At 39.4% G+C, this 21,147-nt stretch overlaps 1 protein-coding gene across 5 annotated transcripts in view; it reads left to right on the forward strand.

Annotated features, from left to right (window-relative positions):
- Positions 1-21,147, forward strand: part of STAC (SH3 and cysteine rich domain) — a 152,336-nt gene that overhangs the window by 124,267 nt on the left and 6,922 nt on the right. For all 5 annotated transcript variants that reach the window (XR_011995217.1, XM_072726401.1, XM_072726402.1 and 2 more), the window contains 2 exons: positions 8,728-8,779; positions 8,877-9,014. Coding sequence is in view for 4 of the 5 variants with exons in the window: in XM_072726401.1 (XP_072582502.1) it covers positions 8,728-8,779; positions 8,877-9,014 (190 nt within the window). In the remaining variant the exon portion in view is untranslated. The remainder of the gene's footprint in view (positions 1-8,727; positions 8,780-8,876; positions 9,015-21,147) is intronic.

Consider the following 21,147-nt stretch of genomic DNA (forward strand, 5'->3'; position numbering starts at 1 on the left):
AAATCAATAAGAATAATTTTTCTGGCTTTGCTATGCTAGTATATCATGTAAATAAGCAGCAGATATAAATAGCTCCAAGTAAACACAGAACCATGAAACATCAGGGCTCTCAAATAAAGGATAGGAGTAAATAAAGGATGAAAGGGTTCAGATGCATATTCTAGTGACCATATAATGCCTATTCCAAAGAATCCATTTTGGCTTTCCACATCTAAGTCATTTTCATTTTTATTAGTTCTCCCCAAACAAATTTATATGATAATGGCCATGTTTCATAAGGAGGAGAGAAAGAGGAAAAAAGAACAAAGCTTAGGAGCCAGGAGAGGGAAAGAGGGAACTGCTTTTCCAATATTATTAAATTCTAAAATACAAATTAATTCCCACTTCAGTGTGTGTCCGGACACCTAAATTTGGGGGGCTTCAAAGAAAAAATGTATTTTCTTTTGTAATCCCAAATAAGGATTTAGACTCTTGAATCACCAGCCTCTTTCTTGGAAGCAGTGAGTCTATCGGGTTTTTCTGTGGTTGAGTCTGAATGAAACCAGGCAACCATTTGTCTCATTAGCTAATATTCATGAGAACCTCTGGAGATGGGATGGCCTGAATTCATCTCTTTCTGATTTTTTTCAAAGCACCACTTGAAATTGAATTAAAACTGAGTTTAACCCTTGTGTGGCTATTCTCAGGATTCATTTCATGTCTTCACTGCTCACCATGTGGTGAATTAGTATTGATTGGCTGCTGGGTGAACAGTTCACAGATCCTCAAAGAGCTCAAGTGGCCCCTAGGCTGGAGGTGAGGGGCCGAAGAGTAGACAAGAAAGCACACCCCAGCATGAGGTCTTGTGGGAAGGGAGGTAGTTCAGGATGCTGCCACAGCATCTCAAGAAGACATCAAAGCAGCCATGGAGGCCAGGGAAGGCTTTGCAAGGAGGTGACGTCACAACCAAGCCAAGGCTTCCAGCAAGAGATGACTTGGAGGGCCTGTGCAGCTTGGTTAGTGAGCAGTCATTCTCTCTTTCCAGTCAAGAAAGGGTAAGGAAGGATGGGTTCAATGGAAGAACATGAGAATGACTTTAAGAAGTATGAAATGGGGGGCAAATGTGAATCCCATTACAAAGAGGTAGTGCAAATTCATTGCAGGAGCAGGAACCTATTTTCATAACTACCCACATTCCAATCCTCATTCTGGAAGGACTGTCTTCGACTTTAGTAGAGCTTAGTGAATGGACACCTAAGCTATTTAGTTCACATCCAATGAGAATGAGACAGTCTATGATTCTTTACCAAAGGGGGTAAATTGGGAGAACCAGGGCCAAGAAGTGACAGGTAGAAAGTAGAGGCTCAGGCTGGAACCCAGGGAGGCAGATTTTCAATCCACTGGTCTTTTTCCTACCCCAAACTTTTTGTCCTGCATTGACTGTGTGGGTATTCTCTCCAATGAGGTTGGCAATTCTTTCTAATCAGCAGATTGAGACAATCCATTAATATATTCCATGTTGGCCATTCATACTCCTTCTTGGTTTATTAAGATTGCTAAGTCTTTCTAAGACCAGGAAGCTTATGATCTATAGAATGTGTTCATGAAAAGTCATTCTAGTTCACTACTAATTTTTTAAATTAAGGTGAAATCATGAGTCTATACAAATATAAAATAAACACATGTCAAAATTTTTATTTGACTTATTAATTAGTGAGAAAACCAATATAATGTTTATCTGGTACAAAGGAGGATTCAAACATCACACATACATGGGTGAGCAGGAGTGCTGACATGAATTTACAAATACATGCCATACTGGTCAATCTTCAGAAGCAACAACTGGTTATATCCCACCAGACACAGTTCACTTGCATTTCTAGGGACAAAAGTCATTTGCATTATCACCAATTTTCTACAGCTTGTAGAAAATATGTAAAATAGCCCAAAAACAATGAAAGGTAGAGATGGCCAGAAAGATGAACTGGACACCAAGATTGGTAATGTTTGTGCCCATTTCAGAGTCTTTCACAGTTTTCTCAATCTTCCCTGACGTCCCCTTGAATTCTTTTCATAAATCTGTGAAGTCACCCAAGCAGTTAGTATTTGACAGAGGAGAAAACTATGGTTGGGATTTTCAAACCACTTCTCACTTCCTAGAGAATATTATTAAAATAGAGATTCCTGGGCTCCCCACCCCCAGGCCTAAAGGATCAGATTCCACTTGGAGTTCTGAATGGGTAAGTGTTCCCCTGGATTCTGAGTATCTGCCAGACTTGAGAGCAGCTGTGACATTCAAAGGTACGCAGTGGGCCAATGACAGACCCAGGACCACAAGGCAGGCTTCCTGATCCCTGGTCATGTTCGGTATTCCCGTCCACATTGGGCTTTGGCCTGCAACTTGCGTGGCTATGTCCTTCACTCTGTAAGGCTTTATAAATCCTTCATAAAATAAGAAAAGGAGAGCCCTTGAGACAGAATAAGACCCCCTTGGTGTCTCGTTTCCATTCTCTAAGTAAATTACTGCTTGGCAAATGCATCAACTTAATTAAAACTAAATGTAATTCTAATGCACCAATTTGATTTAAAAATAATCTTCACAGTCACCAGGACATCAAAATGCAATTAAGGCTATTTGAGGAAAGTCTCTGATGCATATTATGTTCTGAAGCTGCACTATGTCAGGAAACCCAGACCCTCCTGAATGCCACTAATGTGCTCAGCAGCCATCTTCTCACTCAGATGCCTTTTCCAATTAGGTTCTGGAAAGCGTGATCCGTGACAGTTCAGGAACATTTACCAAGTCTCATCCAAATGGTCCTTTATCTGAATGCTTTTTCTCCACACCAACTCTCCGGACTTGGGGAAATGCAGGCAGTCTCACAGATGCTAGGTTTAAGGCAAAATCAAACTGGGATTCAGGAGCTCCTCATTACCTACCCATGTGCCCAGACTGTAAAAGGCTCTGGACCAGGATTATGGAAATTGAGAAGTGGGTCTTGTGAAAAATTAAGCAGCAGATCTGAAGTTAATGGAGCAATTTGGCTCCTTTTTATGCTCCCGTAACCTGGTTTTTCCAGGACATCTCCTTTGTCTGAATGACGCAGGTTGCTGTAAGATTGATTTGGTTTGTGTATATTTATTCGGTTTTGGTTCGTTGGTCTGTTGGGGCTTTGTTGTTGTTGTTGTTTGGTTGGTTGATTTTTTGTTCCCCATGAATAGAAAAGGGTAAGAAATACTAAAGATATCTGAAAATACTTGCAGAGTAAAACGGGCAGTTCTGATGAGTTTCACAAGGTTTGGGTGGTTATAAGAGACAGCTTGATTTAGTGGTTTAGTAGTGGATTCAAATCCTGCCTAAAACTGGTGAAGTCTCTCTGAACCTTCTTACTTGAGTGCAGATGGAGGTGGCCATACCCATTTCATTCAGTGAACCTGTTGCCCTCTCCAGACTGTTTGGCTCTCCTCCTCTGCTATTCAACACCTCCATCACAATCAACCACTGAGTGGTAGGGTACTAACTCCAGCCTCCAGCTCTTGCCACACCTTTCTTGTCACTACCTGGGGTAGAGGGCAAGAGGGATGAGTGGATGTAAAAAGAGAGAAAAACTTTTTCAAAGCTCTGAAACACACTGAAGCCACTTAAAAGGCCAAAGATGATTTCATGAACCAACCATCCTTGCCAAAAACCTAAGGGAACACCCACTTAAAAGGTAAAAATCACTAGATCTTCAAATTTCCAAGTGAAAAAAATTATACTTTCAGGAAGAAATTAGAACTTTGAGCCTTTATTTCATTGTGTAAACCAAAAGAAAAGGCCAGTTGTGGTACTCTGATCAGTCTGCACCAAAGAGAAACTATGCCTCTACTATTTATGAATTGCATTGTATTTTGTACATGTATAATTCTTGGGTACTGTACAGCAAAATGGTTACCCAAACTTAGGATACTCTGATTGAATCAAGCAAAGGGAACCTTTTTTTTTTTTTTTAATATTTGGGGGCCTGACAAGTTCATCCCCAGGAATTTGGAAGTAGAGTAAATTATAGACTGCACATTATGGATCAGGGACATAAAGTTTCCTGAAAGATAGAGTGTAGCTGCTAGACCAGAGCAGGACTTTGGAGTGTGACAACCCAGAATGAAAAAGAATTGTTCCATGAAGAGAGGGCTGGTCAGCCCAGAAGCAGGAAACAGTTGGAGGCAGAGAGTCATGAACTGGCAGTGTCCATCCTAAGACCAACCAGGGAAGGAGGATTTTTAGGCATTAGGCCTCCATCCCTCCAGGAACAATGGAAAGACTCTCCCTAGGTAGAATGAGTGAACAGAATGTTTAGACTCAGCTCTTTGATGGCAGGACAGATTACACCAACACCAGCATGGGAGAAGACAACTAGGTTGAGAATCGATTGAGCAGAGAATACACAGTTCAGCATGGAGGGCTGCCACCCAGGGCCACACAGCTTGCAGCTGGGAGTCAGGGGAAAGATTACTCAGGCTATAGGGCAGTTTTTGTATGGCCAGCAGCTGGGGTTAGCTGGTTTCCCAGGCTCCCTGCGGGTTAGCTCATTTGAATAATTTCACAGATTCCAGGGCATAAGGGCTGTACCTAGTTGTCTGCTACCTGGCCCCAGGAGCAGTTAGGGCTGGGGCTGGTGCATCATGGCCTGGACTGTGAAAGTCCGAAGGGAAATAGTTGGGGTATTGACTTAATCAGTTGCTTAAGGGGAGCTGGCTGACCTCTAGCCAGAGTTTGAAATTGGGTCACTTGCCATCAGGGAAATACAAATCAAAACCACAACGAGATACCACCTCACACCAGTGAGAATGGGGAAAATTAACAAGGCAGGAAACAACAAATGTTGGAGAGGATGCGGAGAAAAGGGAACCCTCTTACACTGTTGGTGGGAATGTGAACTGGTGCAGCCCCTCTGGAAAACTGTGTGGAGGTTCCTCAAAGAGTTAAAAATAGACCTGCCCTATGACCCAGCAATTGCACTGCTGGGGATTTACCCCAAAGATACAGATGAATGAAATGCCAGGACACCTGCACCCTGATGTTTCTAGCAGCAATGTCCACAATAGCCAAACTGTGGAAGGAGCCTCGGTGTCCATCGAAAGATGAATGGATAAAGAAGCTGTGGTCTGTGTATACAATGGAATATTCCTCAGCCATTAGAAACGACAAATACCCACCATTTGCTTCAACATGGCTGGAACTGGAGGGTATTATGCTGAGTGAAATAAGTCAATCGGAGAAAAACAAACATTATATGTTCTCATTCATTTGGGGAATATAAATAATAGTGAAAGGGAATAGAAGGGAAGGGAGAAGAAATGGGTAGGAAATATCAGAAAGGGAGACAGAACATGAAGACTCCTAACTCTGGGAAACGAACTAGGGGTGGTGGAAGGGGAGGAGGGCGGGGGGTGGGGGTGAATGGGTGATGGGCACTGAGGGGGGCACTTGATGGGATGAGCACTGGGTGTTATTCTGTATGTTGGCAAATTGAACACCAATAAAAAATAAATTTATTATTAAAAAAAAAGAAATTGGGTCAAGACACCTCTTCAAAAATAAATTAAAAATATCATAAAACACACAGTGTTTTTATCTTGCTAGCCTACTCAGATGCATAGGCCTAGACCCCATGTTGAAAAGGAGTCTCAGTCTGAGTGCAACTGCAGTAGAAAGAGTGCCGAGATTGATGGGTGATGCCAGGCAGGGGCAAGGGGCAGCGCAACACCCCAAGGGCCACAGGTTTGCTGACCCAGATAGCGGAGCATTGCTGTTTTGGATTCAAGTGCTGCCTGGGGCAAGATCCTGCCTGCAGAGAAAAAGAGGCATTAGCTGTCTCCATCAGATGATTAGAGTAATTGGCTAATATCAGGAGTCTAGTCTTAGGCTTTATAACTGCCTCCCATCTATTCCCTTCATAGCCCTTATGACAATTTGCAGTTATATATTCATCAGTTATACATATAGACTATATTCTTCTTATTTAAAACTGTATTAAATGTTGTATTATATATTTGCTTATTTGTATCCCTCTTCCTCACTAGAACATTAACTACAGTGAGGATGTTATTCTCCAAAGAATACCCAGAGTTGGCATTCTGGAATATTTATTGAACGAATGGATAAACAAACAAACAAAAATAATAAATAGTTGAATGTAATTCTCCTCCCTCACTAAGCAATTTTCTGGTCCTGACGGTGCTCTTTTATAGGATAAGACAATCCTCATCACACTGTCAGGAAGGTGTCTGGTATTGCTCATAATATTATAACTTGTATTCAAGTGAGTGCCTTGTTCTAATATGTGGTTTAGTTACCATGGGTCATGGTAAAAAATGGGTCTCTATTTAGACTGTAAAACCAAAGGTTGGATCCAGACAGCATCCTTTTTCACCATTAGGAAAAGGTACCTCTCCCCATCTCCAGCTTTATTCTCTACTTCCAGTTTCTACCAAACCATCAGCAAAGTCATTGTACTTGATATTAACACACGGTTTCTTATGTTATTAGGTTAAGTAAAATCTGCTGGAACTAGAAAGATTTTTCTACATCAGCTTTCATCCTTGCTGCTTAATTAAATCCCTCATCTGGGAAAAGAGTGATTTTCAGCCATCTCGCTTTCTGTGGCATCAGCATGGAACTGTGACTGTTGAAATACCAAAATGCCACTCATGTTTAATGCTTCAGGTGCAACAAGCCTGTTCTATTTAGAATCCCCTATGAAGATAGATATTAACTGAGAATTGAAAATGACAGCAGAGGAGATTGAATCAGAGTAGCAAAATGAGCCCACGGATCTACTTCTTCTCTTGCTCCAATCCCTTAAAATGTCAGGAAATATATTTCTCTAAGAATACATCCATAAAAGTACTAGAAAACAAGAAATAATGCTGAGACCCCAGATTTTGAGAATTTCCAGGCAAACTGTAGCAAACAGAATTGAGAATAGTGAAGATGCCTAGAGAACAAAGAATGCTCAGGCAAGAGTAACTTTTAGGTGTAGGGACACATTCATGGAGACACTGAACTCATAGCAAATTCATTGAAGAACATGAGGGTGTCTCCAGTGGCTTGATTGCATGAATGACCCAATTCTTCACCCTTTCTTGTGCTCCTGCCTTTTGCCATGAGACTTTCCAGTTTCTGTCACCACAGAAGTGGAGTCTCTATCCTGTCCCTTGAGTCTGGACTGGCCTCATGACACGCTTTGCCCCATAAAATGAGGCAGAAGTGACAATGTGTCAATTCCAAGCCTGGCCTTAGAGACCTTATATGTTTTGCATGTTTTCATTTGCTGCTCTTGAAATTCTGGCATTGGCATGAATGTGCAAATTATCTTTCTGGGGTATAAGAAACAGATAATAGGGCAAAGTCTCTCCAGACATCCCAGCCAACAGCCAGCCAACAACCAGGCATGTGAGCAGCTCATTGAGGTTTTGTAGCTATATGTTTTGGTGAATTATGATGGCAGTGTATAACTGATACAGACTCCCACATTACTGCTTATAATGAGCAACAGGCAGCAATGGTGCTTGTTTGACTCCAGAATCAAAGGAACACCTGTACTCAGCATAGAGGGAACTCATGCCTAAGGAGGCTTTCTCTGTGAGCACAGAAGTCTGAGAAAGAAAAAGAGCTGTGTTTAAATAACTCTAGACCCCAGATCATCTAGAGAGCATGGGAAGGGAATGAAAAGGCAATGGTACTTAACAGGAGAATAAACTGACCTCTCCCCCACCAGGGTTAGGAGAGCCGTCCTGTTTTAGCCATTGAAGTAGTGGTAGGACACCCAAGACAGCTTGCCTGCTACACTTCCAACCACCCAAAAATGAGATGCCCCAATCAATGCACCCTGCTCTCTTAAACAGAGCCTGAAATTAGCCCTGGCACTTGGGAGAAAGACCCAGTGCAGATGCAGATGTGTATAATAGCAGAGAAGTCCACCCAGCGGTCCACACCTATCCACCTCTGTTTTTAGTCATTAATGTAAAGAAACAACCAAGAAAGAGAAAAGAAAAAGAAACAACCAAGAAACAAAGATGTTGAAGAAAATCCTCTGACATGAAGGAGAAGTGATAGAATAAAGCAGAAGCCAACCAATTCTAGAGGAAACAAAGAATTCAATAAAGGAAAGAAATATTGTTTTAAAAATATAATAATGTCCTCAGAAAGATCCATTATAATATCATAACAGAAAGCTGCAAATGTGAATAGGAAACTTTCAGAGATAATAAAAACCCTTCTCTATATGTAAAAACAAAGCTAATATTGGGGCCCCTGTGTGGCTCAGTTCATTATGCACCTGACTTTTGATTTTGACTCAGGTCATGATCTCACATTTGTGGGGTCAAGCCCCACATTGCACTCTGTGCTCAGCATGGAGTCTACTTGAGATTTTCTCTCTTTTACATAGGCCTGTTCTCCTGCTCTCTCTCTCTCTCTCCCTTTACCTCTCTCTCAAAATAAATAACTAAAATCTTTTTTAAAAATAATGCTAGTATTATTTTTTAAAATACAGCATGGGAATAATACTTGTTTTGGATGTGCAACAAAACTATTTTCAGGGGTAGGGAGAACTGGGAAGAAGTCATGTTTATTTTACTTCTATTTATTTTAGGATTATTATGAAATAGTTTAAATGAAAAACTATTACTTGTGACTCTGAAGTGTCATCTTTTTCTTTTTTCCCCCTCTCCTTCCCTGCTCAATTTGTTCACTCTTCATTACAGGCCAGGAGACATGATTACACTTCTAGAAGACACCAATGAAGACTGGTGGAAAGTAAGTATTTTTCTTTCTTTAAAAAAAAAAAACATTTGGTAACTGAAATTACAACAAATGCTATAATTGTGGATGCATGCCTTCTTTTTCCTTTCAGGGGAAAATTCAAGACAGGATTGGCTTTTTTCCAGCCAACTTTGTTCAGAGAGTACAACAAAATGAGAAGATTTTTAGATGTGTTAGGACCTTCCTTGGGTGTAAAGAGCAGGGGCAGATGACACTGAAAGAGAATCAGGTGAGTAAAGCATGCAAGCACATACCAGGCATGACCAAAACAGAGAAAGTCACTAACGAACAGAACAATACAAATAAATCAAAATGAATGGAGTCATATTCAAAGTATTCACTTTGAGAAAAGATAATATTCAATCTGGTGGTATTATATGGTGTGGTAGGATCTGCACCTGCAAAACCACAATGTCAGGAAGCTCACTTTGTAGTATCTGTTCATTAAAGGAAATGTACATAACATTATAGCTGCAGAGTAAGGACATCTGTCTGGTCCTGATGCTTTTCTCTGAGGACCACTGGTCTCTGATGTGGACACAGTTTGGGCTCTGTATTGGTCTTCACCAGTGCATGGTTTATTTTTCATAGTTTCTTAGGAATACTTTGTTTACTTTGCTGAGGGTTCTACAGTTCATTGCATTTGCCTCCAGTCACAAAGACTCTTCTAAGTGAGGCCTCTTTGTCCAGACTCCAAGCTTCTGCCTTTTCACTGGAACCCAAGACACCTTCACATTACTGCATAAAATATAGTCAGGACATAGGTAACCAGACTATCTCACACCAGTGCCAGGTTGTCTCCCTACACTAGAGGTGTCTGGCACCATCTTGCTCTAGTGCCATGTTGAATGTAAAGTTCAACATGCAACAACAAATAAATGATGCTGTCGATTTCCTGAGAAGTGGCATATGAACCCTTTGCATGTATATGTCTTCAAGTTCCTTGCTTCTTGCTCCCCATCTTACCCCTAGAATGTTGATAGAGACAAAGAGACAAGACCCACACAGCTCAACTCTTTGTCCTAATTCTGCCTCTCTTTGCTTTCTTCCAGCAGAGAGAGGGCTTCCCACTGCCACTTCCTCTCTGACTCCAACTCCCTTCATGTCATATCCTGTGTCCTCACTATAAAGTAAAATAATACATAAGACCTCCACATTTGCTCTTGGTGTATTTGGCGATGATCTGAGAAATCAGACATTAGAAATTTCTTCAGTCTTCTAATAAAGTCTCACAATTAACTCAAATTTCCAATTTTGAAAGTCAAAGCCTTGCCTTTCTTTCTGTCTCCACTTTTGGTATGATAATTCTAATATTTCCTAAGACAATTAATGCCTCTGGTTGGAACTGATGAGGTTCACCCTACAAAGAGGTACAAAATGAAAAACATAGTAATAATTTTAATACTATCCCAGGGTACCTGGGTGGTTCAATTCATTAAGTGTTTGCCTTTGGCTCAGGTCATGATCCTGGGGTCCTGGAATCGAGTCCTTCATCGAGCTCCCTGCTCAGAGGGGAGTCCGCGTCTCCCTCTGCGCCTCCCTCTGCTTGTGTGTTCTCTCTCTCTCTCTCTCTTTCTCAAATAAGTAAAATCATTAAGAAATAATAAGAATAATTTTGATATTATCCCTGTTCAATAGCATTGCCCAAAACATCTTGAATGTCATTTTCATAATTGCCTACAAAGACAGTTTCTAAGTCCCATAAGATTTTATATTACTTTATATTTATATTACTTCATATCTGATTTATAATTTTTAAAAATTGGTGTATCTAACTTGATCAACAATTTTGTATGCCACGTATAGTGCCAAATATTTGATCATCTTCAAACTAACAAGTACACCCTCAAAGAATAATAATATACTCTTCTTTTATGGCTATTTAAAAGAAAAATCTTTATATCTAGCCCCTGGTTCACAGAGAAGGAAAGAAGAAATTAATATAGTCCTAGACACTGCCACAATAATTTTTACAAGTATCATTATTACTTATTGTTTATATCATAAGTATGTATGTGTGTATTTATGTCATAAACATATATATATGTTTATAAAGTATATGTAACTATATTTTACTTGAGATCCCACACATGTCCTGTGAATTTTGTTGATTCATTATTCACTATTTATATTTCATAAATAATGAAACAAAGGTTCACAGAGGTTATATGCCTTGCTCAAGGGTGCAAAAACCTGGTAAGTATCCAGGCTGGAACTTAAACATAGGTCTGAAAACTCCAAGCCAGTTCTTTCCACTGAGCCATGTGCCCTGGACAACGTGGAACAAACTTAGAGCAGTACAGTACCATCTGCATAGTTTGGCTCCCAGGGAAGGTAGATGTTATAAACAAGTGTTCTAGGACCGGAGAGCCCCTTGGAAACAAATTCTTGCTCCTATAAGTACCCTCCTGGGTCATCCTTGATTCCAGGCAATGGAATGAATCATCCTTGTCAGACTGAGACCCCATCTCTCGTGCCTCACATGCCCCACACAGCAAACGGGCACTTTTCCCAGCTGGGTTCCATGCCAATGCTTCAAGCTTCTCCAAGTTTACCCACCTATATATTTCCTGTTCCAAAAACTTGGAAAGTATTTTGAATGAAATAAATTCAAGGAGGATATCCATCTTTATTGGCAAAGTTTTATTAAATAATTTTTCAAGCATGTTTGATTTTTTTCTTGGAATAATCTTGTGCTTCCCCACTTGAAATTAAACATTGTTTTTGTATTATTAATATACAAGTCAGTGAAATCAGAAGACAAATTAAAATTTGCTCAACCTGATCAATTTCCAGAAGCAGGAACATAAACTCAGTGATTCCTACTAATTCCTTGGCTCTAGTCTCCAAAATTGTCTTTTCTGTGAATAAGTTCACACCTGCCTTCTCCACATTCATGGTTGAACTGACAATCTTCCAAGATGGGGGTGGGTGGGGATGAGGCAAACAATCCAACCTCTTCAACTAGACATGTTCAAGACACAACACAGCATTTCAGCCTAAACCAGGAACCAAAATGGATCTGCCCATAATCTTTTTAAAAAGTTCCATAACCCCTGATATTTGTCCAGCCTGGTGTTTCTGGTCGTGTGGTTTAGACTACCTGAATCAGAATCACCTGGGAGCTTGTTGAAAATGCAGATTCCTGGACTCCATCCTAGATCTGCAGAACTTCTCAGAGTAAAGGCAGGGAATCTGTCTTTTTACAAACCCCCCAGGATCAAAGCTGAAGTTTGAGAATGACCTTCACTTCCATTATCTCACTTTTAAATCCTATAGTAGTCCTGTGACAGCTGAAGGTATTTCTATTTCCATTTACATACAGGTCCACGAAAGGTATGGAGGTCTCTAGACCTACACAAATTCTCTGTTTTCAATCTTTGGCATCAACAACCAATCAATTTTGAAAAAATGTCAGCCACTTGACAGAAGATTTTAAAGATCTGTTATTGAGAAAATTTTTTAAAATTTGGCTCCACTTTAGTGTCCTAAATAATTTTAGGTATAAAATTTCAAAACATGCTGGTGAAAATGAGGAGAATATAATGTAGTAACAAGAATGCAGATTTTCATGTCCTACAGAAATGGATCCATATCCTGTGTGATTTTGGCAAAGTCGCCTCTGAATGTCAACATCCTTGTCTGTGAAATCAGTGTAGTAGCTCCTCCCTCTTTACATGGGGTGAGGGCTAAACATGATCTGTGAAAACACCAGGACAGTGCCTGGCCACTGCCAGTACTTAGCAAGGTCCCCATGCCACCAGCATCATTCAGAGTGAGTTCCAGATTCGTCAGCAATGGCCAGTGAGGCCTTAAATTACCTAGTAAGCATCAGAAAATAACCAGTATGACATTCGCAACTCTAAAAATATAGAGACAAATGCTCTTTAGCAGGAAAATAGGAGAAATTTGATTCTGAAAATAAATGCAGTGTATCTCTTTGATCAAATCACATTTCTGCCTCTGGGGCTAATTTGTCTAATAATTATTATATTATTTTTTTCACAGAGCTCTTGTTTCCAAATAGAATCAAGTTATCCTTTTGTTGTGAACACAGCTAGAGTTTGCACTAACGCCAAAGCATGTTTTCTTAATTTTTGAAATTTAAAAAATATCCTTATTAAGTCAACTTTAAATACCACAAAAGTATTTCTTTAAATTCATCCATAGTTCTGCTATCCCAGGAGAACTATTTTTATTGATTCTTTGTGTTATGTCAAAGCTTTAAGGAAAAATAGGCAAATTATTTTTAGATCACAAAACTAAAATGCATTTATTGTGGAGAAAATCTGAAAAATACAACCAAGTATAAAGAAGAAAATAAAGATAGCAGGTAATTGAAGCATCGAGATATTATCAACATAAACAATTTGGCATATGTTCTACCAAACTTTTCTTCTAATTAATATTTTGGTATCATATTCTATTTAGTGTTCTAAGTTTGTGGGGTTTTTTTTAACTTAGTCACTAAATGTTTCTCAAAACAGTTTCTAACAGTTCTGTAACATTTTATTGCATACATCAGGGTTTGGCAACTGTGGCCTATTGACCTATAGTCAAATCTGGCCCTGTTTTTAAAACAGAGTTTATTGGAACAGAGCTATATTCATTCATATGTCTATCATCTGAAACTGCTTTCACAGTAGAACAGCTGAGTTGAGTGGTTGCAACAAAGACCATATGGCCTTCAAAGCCTAAAATATTTACTATTTGGTCCTTTTCAGAAAAAGTTTGTCAACCTCTAATCTATATAAGAATGTGCTTCAATCTTCTTCTGCTGTTGGATATTTCATTTTAATTTTTCCAACTATTATTGATAATTGCAATGAACATATTTAAACCAAAATCTTTCTTCATGACTCTGGATATACTTCCTTAGGATATACTTTAGAATTTATAGACAAACAGATAAAGATTTTCATAGTTCTTGATACATATGACCAAACTGCTTCCAAAAAGATTGTGCCAATTTCTACCCATATAAGCTATTTGTGAGAATACTCGGGTGACCCCCACATCCTTTCCAGAATTGAATATTACTATCATTGATGTCTGTCATTTTAATAGCGTGATAACAATTCATATTAAACTGAATTTCCTGAATGGTTAAGGAGGCTGAAGTTTTATCAGGCATTGGTATGTCCTTTATGTTTATGTACTTTGCCTATTTTCTTACACTGTTGAAAAAGTTCTCTATCTTTTAAAAATATTTAAATCTGATCTACCATATGTGGCCAAAATTTCCTGTTTATCATCTGCCTTTTGATCTTAATGCTTCTTCCTTTGGGAACTTAAATCTTTGGTTGGGTCATCTCTATTTTGCCATATTTCCTCTATGGTTTTAACTTCTTTTTCTTAAGATTTTATTTATTTATTCATGAGAGAGACAGAAAGCAGCAGAGACATAGACAGAGGGAGAGGCAGGCTCCCTATTGGGGGGTCTGATGTGGGACTCAATCCCAGGACCCGGAGATCACAACCTGAGCCAAAGGCAGATGCTCAACCACTGAGCAACCCAGGCATCCCTAGTTTTAATTTCTTGATTGCTTTCCACTTCATCACTCTCTACTTCCTCCTGAGAGAAGATTTTCAAATAGTGCCCCACTTCCTTTAATATTCTGAAGTTCCAATCCAGTCTTTCACTGCTTCTAACAGAGACTGAACTTAATGTGTATTGCCTGTAGTGTTTTCTTCTCAACCATCCCACTTCTCCCCACAGTACATTTTCTTTGTCTTTCATTACATCCTCTCCACCTAGAGATTCTCTCCTTAAAACATCAAGGTTGAGTCTTCCTTCAGCTTATAGCATCCAATTTCATCCAATGAAAGAATAACTTTCAGACATAGGCACATATTTCCTACAATATTTTTTAATGTTTGATAGTAATAGTTTCAATCCTTACCTTGTTGTAAGCAGAACAATAGCCTCATGTCTTAATTGCCAAAACTGAATATGTTACCTCACATGGCAAGAAGGACTCTGCAGATGTGATGAAGTTACAGATTTTGAGATGGGAATTTATTCTTGATTATCCACACGAGCCTAGTGTCACCACAGGCCCTTAGAACAGGAAAACAGGAGTACCAGAGTCAAAGAAGGAGATCTGAGGATAGAAGATGAGGTCAAAGAGAAAGAGAGATTTTTAAGATGCTGCACTGCAGGCTTGCAGATAGAGGAAGGAGCCAGAGCCAGGAATGCCTCTTGGAAGCTGAAGTCAAGGAAACAGATTCTCTTAGAGCCTTGAGAAGAAATGCATCCCAGTTTTCACCTTGATTTGAGGACTTCTGATCTCCCAAACTGCAAGATAACAACCTTGCGCTGTTTTAAGCCACCAAATTGGTGGTAATTTGTTACAGCAGCCATAGGAAACTAATCCAGCTTTTGCAGTGGTAGCTAGCACATAGGAGGCACTCAGTAAAAACTTGGTGAATGAATGAATAAATGGGAACAGACCGTGGGGAATTAAGGGACCTCAGAAACTGCAGGTATCTCTCTTGCGGCCTGGCCAGTAAAACATTTGCTGGGATAATCATCTGCCCTCTTTGTCTGGAACTGAAGAATTTCCTGAGATGTGAGACTTTCAGGGCAAAGACTGAGAAAATCCTGGGCAAACCAAGACAAGTTGGTCACCCTATTCATGACCCTCCAAAGCAGAGTTCCTCTGGTTCCCCCTCACCTCTCACCTCTCTCTACTCATAATCTTCTGCTCTCATCTCTTTATTCCACCTCAAAATGAAAGGAAATGTTTCCAACCCAGTTATTACTTCCTAAAATGGCATGTTTTCAAGCCTGGCTGAGCTATGCATTTGTACCATCAGAATTTTAAATCCTAGACCCTTCATTTCTGAGAAGTGTACAAGCTGCTGAAGCCTATTTTCAACCATTTGTATTCATCATTTTCAACTTTATTTAGCTTCCTCATCTGTTTACCCATTATCTGCTCTCAAAACTATCCAAGCAGTGTATGGTGGGTACAGAACTCCTCATCCTTTGAAAGGTCTCCCCAAATCATATCACTACAAGGATGCTAAGTAGGAGGTGCAGAATAAGTCAGTACACTCAACAAAGCATGAACATTTGTGCATCATGGCCTCCTATTTTTGAAACACATTCAAATAATTCTTCCTTTGCTTCTACCAAGTACTGTTTCTTTTCTACACTGAAATCTTGAGAGAGAAAAGGGGGAAATAAAGATTTGGAGCATATGTGGACACACACCTAAACTGTCACTGGGTTTTTGCTTGAGAGACACTGAAATTTACTGTTAATGTAAATGAGGAAAACTCTGAAAATGACTCAAAAAACTAATGAAGACCCAAACTGCAATCACTTTTTTGTTTGTTTTATGGCTTGGGATAATACTGTTGGGATCTGAGCTCTGGCCAGAATTTACATTTTGATTTCTTGCCCACTGTTCTCTGTATTTGACATTAGTTTGATACAACATCTTTGTGTATATGTCAGTAAATTGTATTCAGATTCATTATTTAAATATTTTAATTGGACATTTTTAAAATAAGCATCTAAAATAAGCACGAGGGGGGCCGGGGCAAGATGGTGGAGGAGTGGAGGAGTAGGGTACCCAAGTCACCTGTCCCACCAACTTACCTAAATAACTTTCAAGTCATCCTGAAAACCTATTAATTCAACCTGAGATTTAAATAGAGAACATCTGGAATGCTACGGAGAGAAGAGTTTGCACTTCTAACAAGTACAACTCGTTTTTAGCCACTCTGAACTGAGCAAAATGACTAGAAAGAACTCACCACAAAAGAAAGAATCAGAAACAGTCCTCTCTCCCACAGAGTTACAGAATTTGGATTACAATTCAATGTCAGAAAGCCAATTCAGAAGCACAATTATAAAGTTACTGGTGGCTCTGGAAAAAAAAGCATAAAGGAATCAAGAGACTTCATGACTGCAGAATTTAGATCTAATCAGGACAAAATTAAAAATCAATTAAATGAGATGCAATCAAAACTGGAGGTCCTAACAATGAGGGTTAATGAGGTAGAGGAAAGAGTAAGTGACATAGAAGGCAAGTTCATGGCAAGGAAGGAAGCTGAGGAAAAAAGGGGGAAAAAAAGAACAATTAAAAGACCATGATGAAAGGTTAAGGGAAATAAATGACAGCGTCCGAAGGAAAAAACTATGTTTAATTGGTGTTCCAGAGGGCAGAGAGAGGGACAGAGGACCAGGAAGCATATTTGAACAACTAGTAGCTAAGAATTTAGGGAGGAAAACAGGGATTCAGATCCAGAAGATAGAGAGGTCCCCCCCCAAAATCAATAAAAACCATTCAACACCCCGACATTTCATAGTGAAACTTGCAAATTCCAAAGATATAGTGAAAACCCTTAAAGCAGCAAGAGACAAGAGATCCCTAACTTATATGGGGAGAAATATTAGATTAGCAGCAGACCTCTCCACAGAGACCTGGCAGGCCAGAAAGGGCTTGCAGGATATATTCACGGTCCTAAATAAGAAGAACATAAGCCAAGAATACCCTATCCAGCAAGGCTCTCATTCAGAATAGAAAGAAAGATAAAGAACTTCCAAGATAGGCAGAAACTGAAAGAATGTGTGACCACCAAACCAGCTCTGCAAGAAATATTAAGGGGGATACTTCATAAGAAAGAGGATGCCCAAGTAAATAATCCACAAAAACAGGGACTGAATAGGTATTACGATGACACTAAATTCCTATCTTTCAATAGTAACTCTGAACGTGAATGGGCTTAATGATCCCATCAAAAGACACAGGGTTTCATACTGGATAAAAAAGCAAGATCCATCTATTTGCTGTCTACAAGAGACTCATTTTAGACCTAAGGACACCTATAGCCTGAAAATGAAAGGTTGGAGAACCATTTACCATTCAAATGGTCCTCAAAAGAAAGCAGGGATAGCAATCCTCATATCAGATAAATTAAAGTTTATCCCAAAGACTATAGTAAGAGATGAAGAGGGACACGATATCATACTTAAAGGATCTAGCCAACAAGAGGACCTAACAGTCATGAATATTTATGCCACTCATGTGGGAGCTGCCAAGTATATCAATCAATTAATAACCAAAACTAAGGCATACTTAGATAATAATACACTAATACTGGGAGACTTCAACACGGCGCTTTCTGTAAATGACAGATATTCTAAGCACAACATCTCCAAAGAAACAAGAGCTTTAAATGATACATTGGACCAGATGGATTTCACAGATATTTATAGAACTTTACATCCAAATGCAACTGAATACACATTCTTCTCAAGTGCACATGGAACTTTCTCCAGAATAGACCACATACTGGGTCACAAATCAGGTCTTAACCAACACCAAAAGATTGGGATTGTCCCCTGCATATTTTCAGACCATAATGCTTTGAAACTTGAACTCAATCACAAGCCGAAAGTTGGATGAAACTCAAACACGTGGAGGTTAAAGAGCATCCTGCTAAAAGATGAAAGGGTCAACCAGGAAATTAGAGAAGCATTAAAAAAGATTCATGGAAACTAATGAGAATGAAGATACAACCACTCAAAATCCTTGGGATACAGCAAAAGCAGTCCTGAGAAGGAAATACATCACAATATAAGCATCCCTCAAAAACTGGAAAGAACTCAAATACAAAAGCTAACCTGGCACCTAAAGGAACTGGAGAAAGAACAGCAAATTAAAACCTACACCCAGCAGAAGACAAGCATTAATAAAGATTCGAGCAGAACTCAATGAAATGGAGGCCAGAACTGTGGAACAGATCCAAAAAACCAGGAGTTAGTTCTTTGAAAGAATTAATAATAGATAAACCATTAACCAGCCTTATTAAAAAGAAAAAAGACTCAAATTAATAAAATCACGAATGAAAAAGGAGAGATCACAACCAATACCAAGGAAATACAAATGATTTTAAAAGCATATTATGAGCAGCTATACACCAATAAATTAGGGAAACTAGAAGAAATGGACACGTTTCTGGAAAACCACAAACTACCAAAGCTGGAACAGGAAGAAATAGAAAACCTGATCAGGCCAATAACCAGGGAGGAAATTGAAGCAGTCATCAAAAACCTCCCAAGACACAGAAGTCCAGGGCCAGATGGCTTCCCTGGGGAATTCTATCAAATGTTTAAAGAAGAAACCATACCTACTCTACTAAAGCTGTTCCGAAAGATAGGGATGGAGTGCTTCCAAACTCGTTCTATGAGGTCAGCATCACCTTAATTCCAAAACCAAACAAACACCCCACCAAAAAGGAGAATTATAGACCAATATCCCTGATGACCACAGATGCAAAAATTTTCAACAAGATACTAGCCGATAAGATCCAACAGTACATTAAGAAGATGATTCACCAGGGGAAAGTGGGATTTATCCCAGTGACACAAGGCTGGTTCAACACTCGTAAAACAATCAATGTGATTCATCATATCAGCAAGAGAAAAACCAAGAACCATATGATCCTCTCAATAGATACAGAGAAAGTATTTGACAAAATACAGCATCCATTCCTGATCAAAACTCTTCAGAGTGTAGGAATAGAGGGAGCATTCCTCAGCGTCTTAAAAGCCATTTACCAAAAGCCCACAGCAAATATCATTCTCAATGGGGAAACACTGGAAGCCTTTCCCCTAAAATCAGGAATGTGACAGGGATTTCCACTCTCACCACTCACTGCTAGTCAACATAGCACTAGAAGTCCTTGCCTCAGCAATCAGGCAACAAAAAGAAATAAAAGACATTCAAATTGGCAAAGAAGAAGTCAAACTCTTCCTCTTTGCAGATGACATGATACTGTACATAGAAACCCCAAAAGACTCCACCCCAAGATTGCTAGAGCTCATACAGCAATTTAGCAGTGTGGCAGGATACAAAATCAATGCCCAGACATCAGTGGCATTTCTATACAATAACAATGAAACTGAAAAAAGAGAAATTAAGGAGTCAATTCCATTTACAATTGCACCCAAAAGCACAAGATACCTAGGAATAAACCTAACCAAAGAGTTGAAGGATCTATACCCTAAAAACTACAGAACACTTCTGAAAGAAATTGAGGAAGACACAAAGAGATGGAAAAATATTCCATGCTCATGGATTGGAGAAGTAATTAATTAATATTGTGAAAATGTCAATGCTCCCAGGCAATTTACATGTTTAATGCAATCCCTATCAAAATACCACTAATATTCCAACTCCAGAGAGTTGGAACAAATCATCTTAAGATTCCTGTGGAATCAGAAAAGACCCCGAATAGCCAGGGGAATATTGAAAAAGAAAACCAGAGCCGGGGACATCACAATGCCAGATTTCAGGTTGTACTACAAATCTGTGATCATCAAGACAGTGTGCTACTGGCACAAAAACAGACACATAGATCAGTGGAACAGAACAGAGAACCCAGAAATGGGCCCTCAACTCTATGGTCAACTAATATTTGACAAAGCAGGAAAGACTATCCACTGGGAAAAGGACAGTCTCTTCAGTAAATGGTGCTGGAAAAACTGGACAGCCACGTGCAGAAGAATTAAACTAGACCATTCTCTTACACCATACACAAAGATAAACTCAAAATGGATGAAATATCTAAATGTGAGACAAGAATCCATCAAAATCCTAGAGGAAAACACAGGCAACACCCTTTTTGAACTTGGCCACAGCAACTTCTTGGAAGATACATCCATGATGGCAAGGGAAAGAAAAGCAAAAAATGAACTACTGGGACTTAATCAAGATAAAAAGCTTCTGCACAGCAAAAGAAACAGTCAACTAAACTAAAAGACAACCTACAGAATGGGAGAAGATATTTGCAAATGACATATCAGATAAAGAGCTAGTATCCAAGATCTATAAAGAACTTATTAAACTCAACAGCAAAGAAACAAACAATCCAATCATGAAATGGGCAAAAGACATGAACAGAGATTTTACCAAAGAAGACCTACACATGACCAATAAGAACATGAGGAAATGCTCCGCATCACTTGCCATCAGGGAAATACAAATCAAAACCACCATGAGATACCACCTCACACCAGTGAGAATGGGGAAAATTAACAAGGCAGGAAACAACCAATATTGGAGAGGATGTGGAGAAAGGGGAACACTTTTGCACTGTTGGTGGGAATGTGAACTGGTGCAGCCACTCTGGAAAACTGTGTGGAGGTTCCTCAAAGAGTTAAAAATAGACCTGCCCTATGACCCAGCAATTGCACTGCTGGGGATTTACCCCAAAGATACAGATGCAGTGAAACGTCGGGACACCTGCACCCCGATGTTTATAGCAGCAATGCCCACAATAGCCATACTGTGGAAGGAGCCTTGGTATCCATCGAAAGATGAATGGATAAAGAAGATGTGGTC

This window comes from Vulpes vulpes, chromosome 11, assembly GCF_048418805.1.
Source record: "Vulpes vulpes isolate BD-2025 chromosome 11, VulVul3, whole genome shotgun sequence".
In the NCBI taxonomy this organism is placed as follows: domain Eukaryota; kingdom Metazoa; phylum Chordata; class Mammalia; order Carnivora; family Canidae; genus Vulpes; species Vulpes vulpes.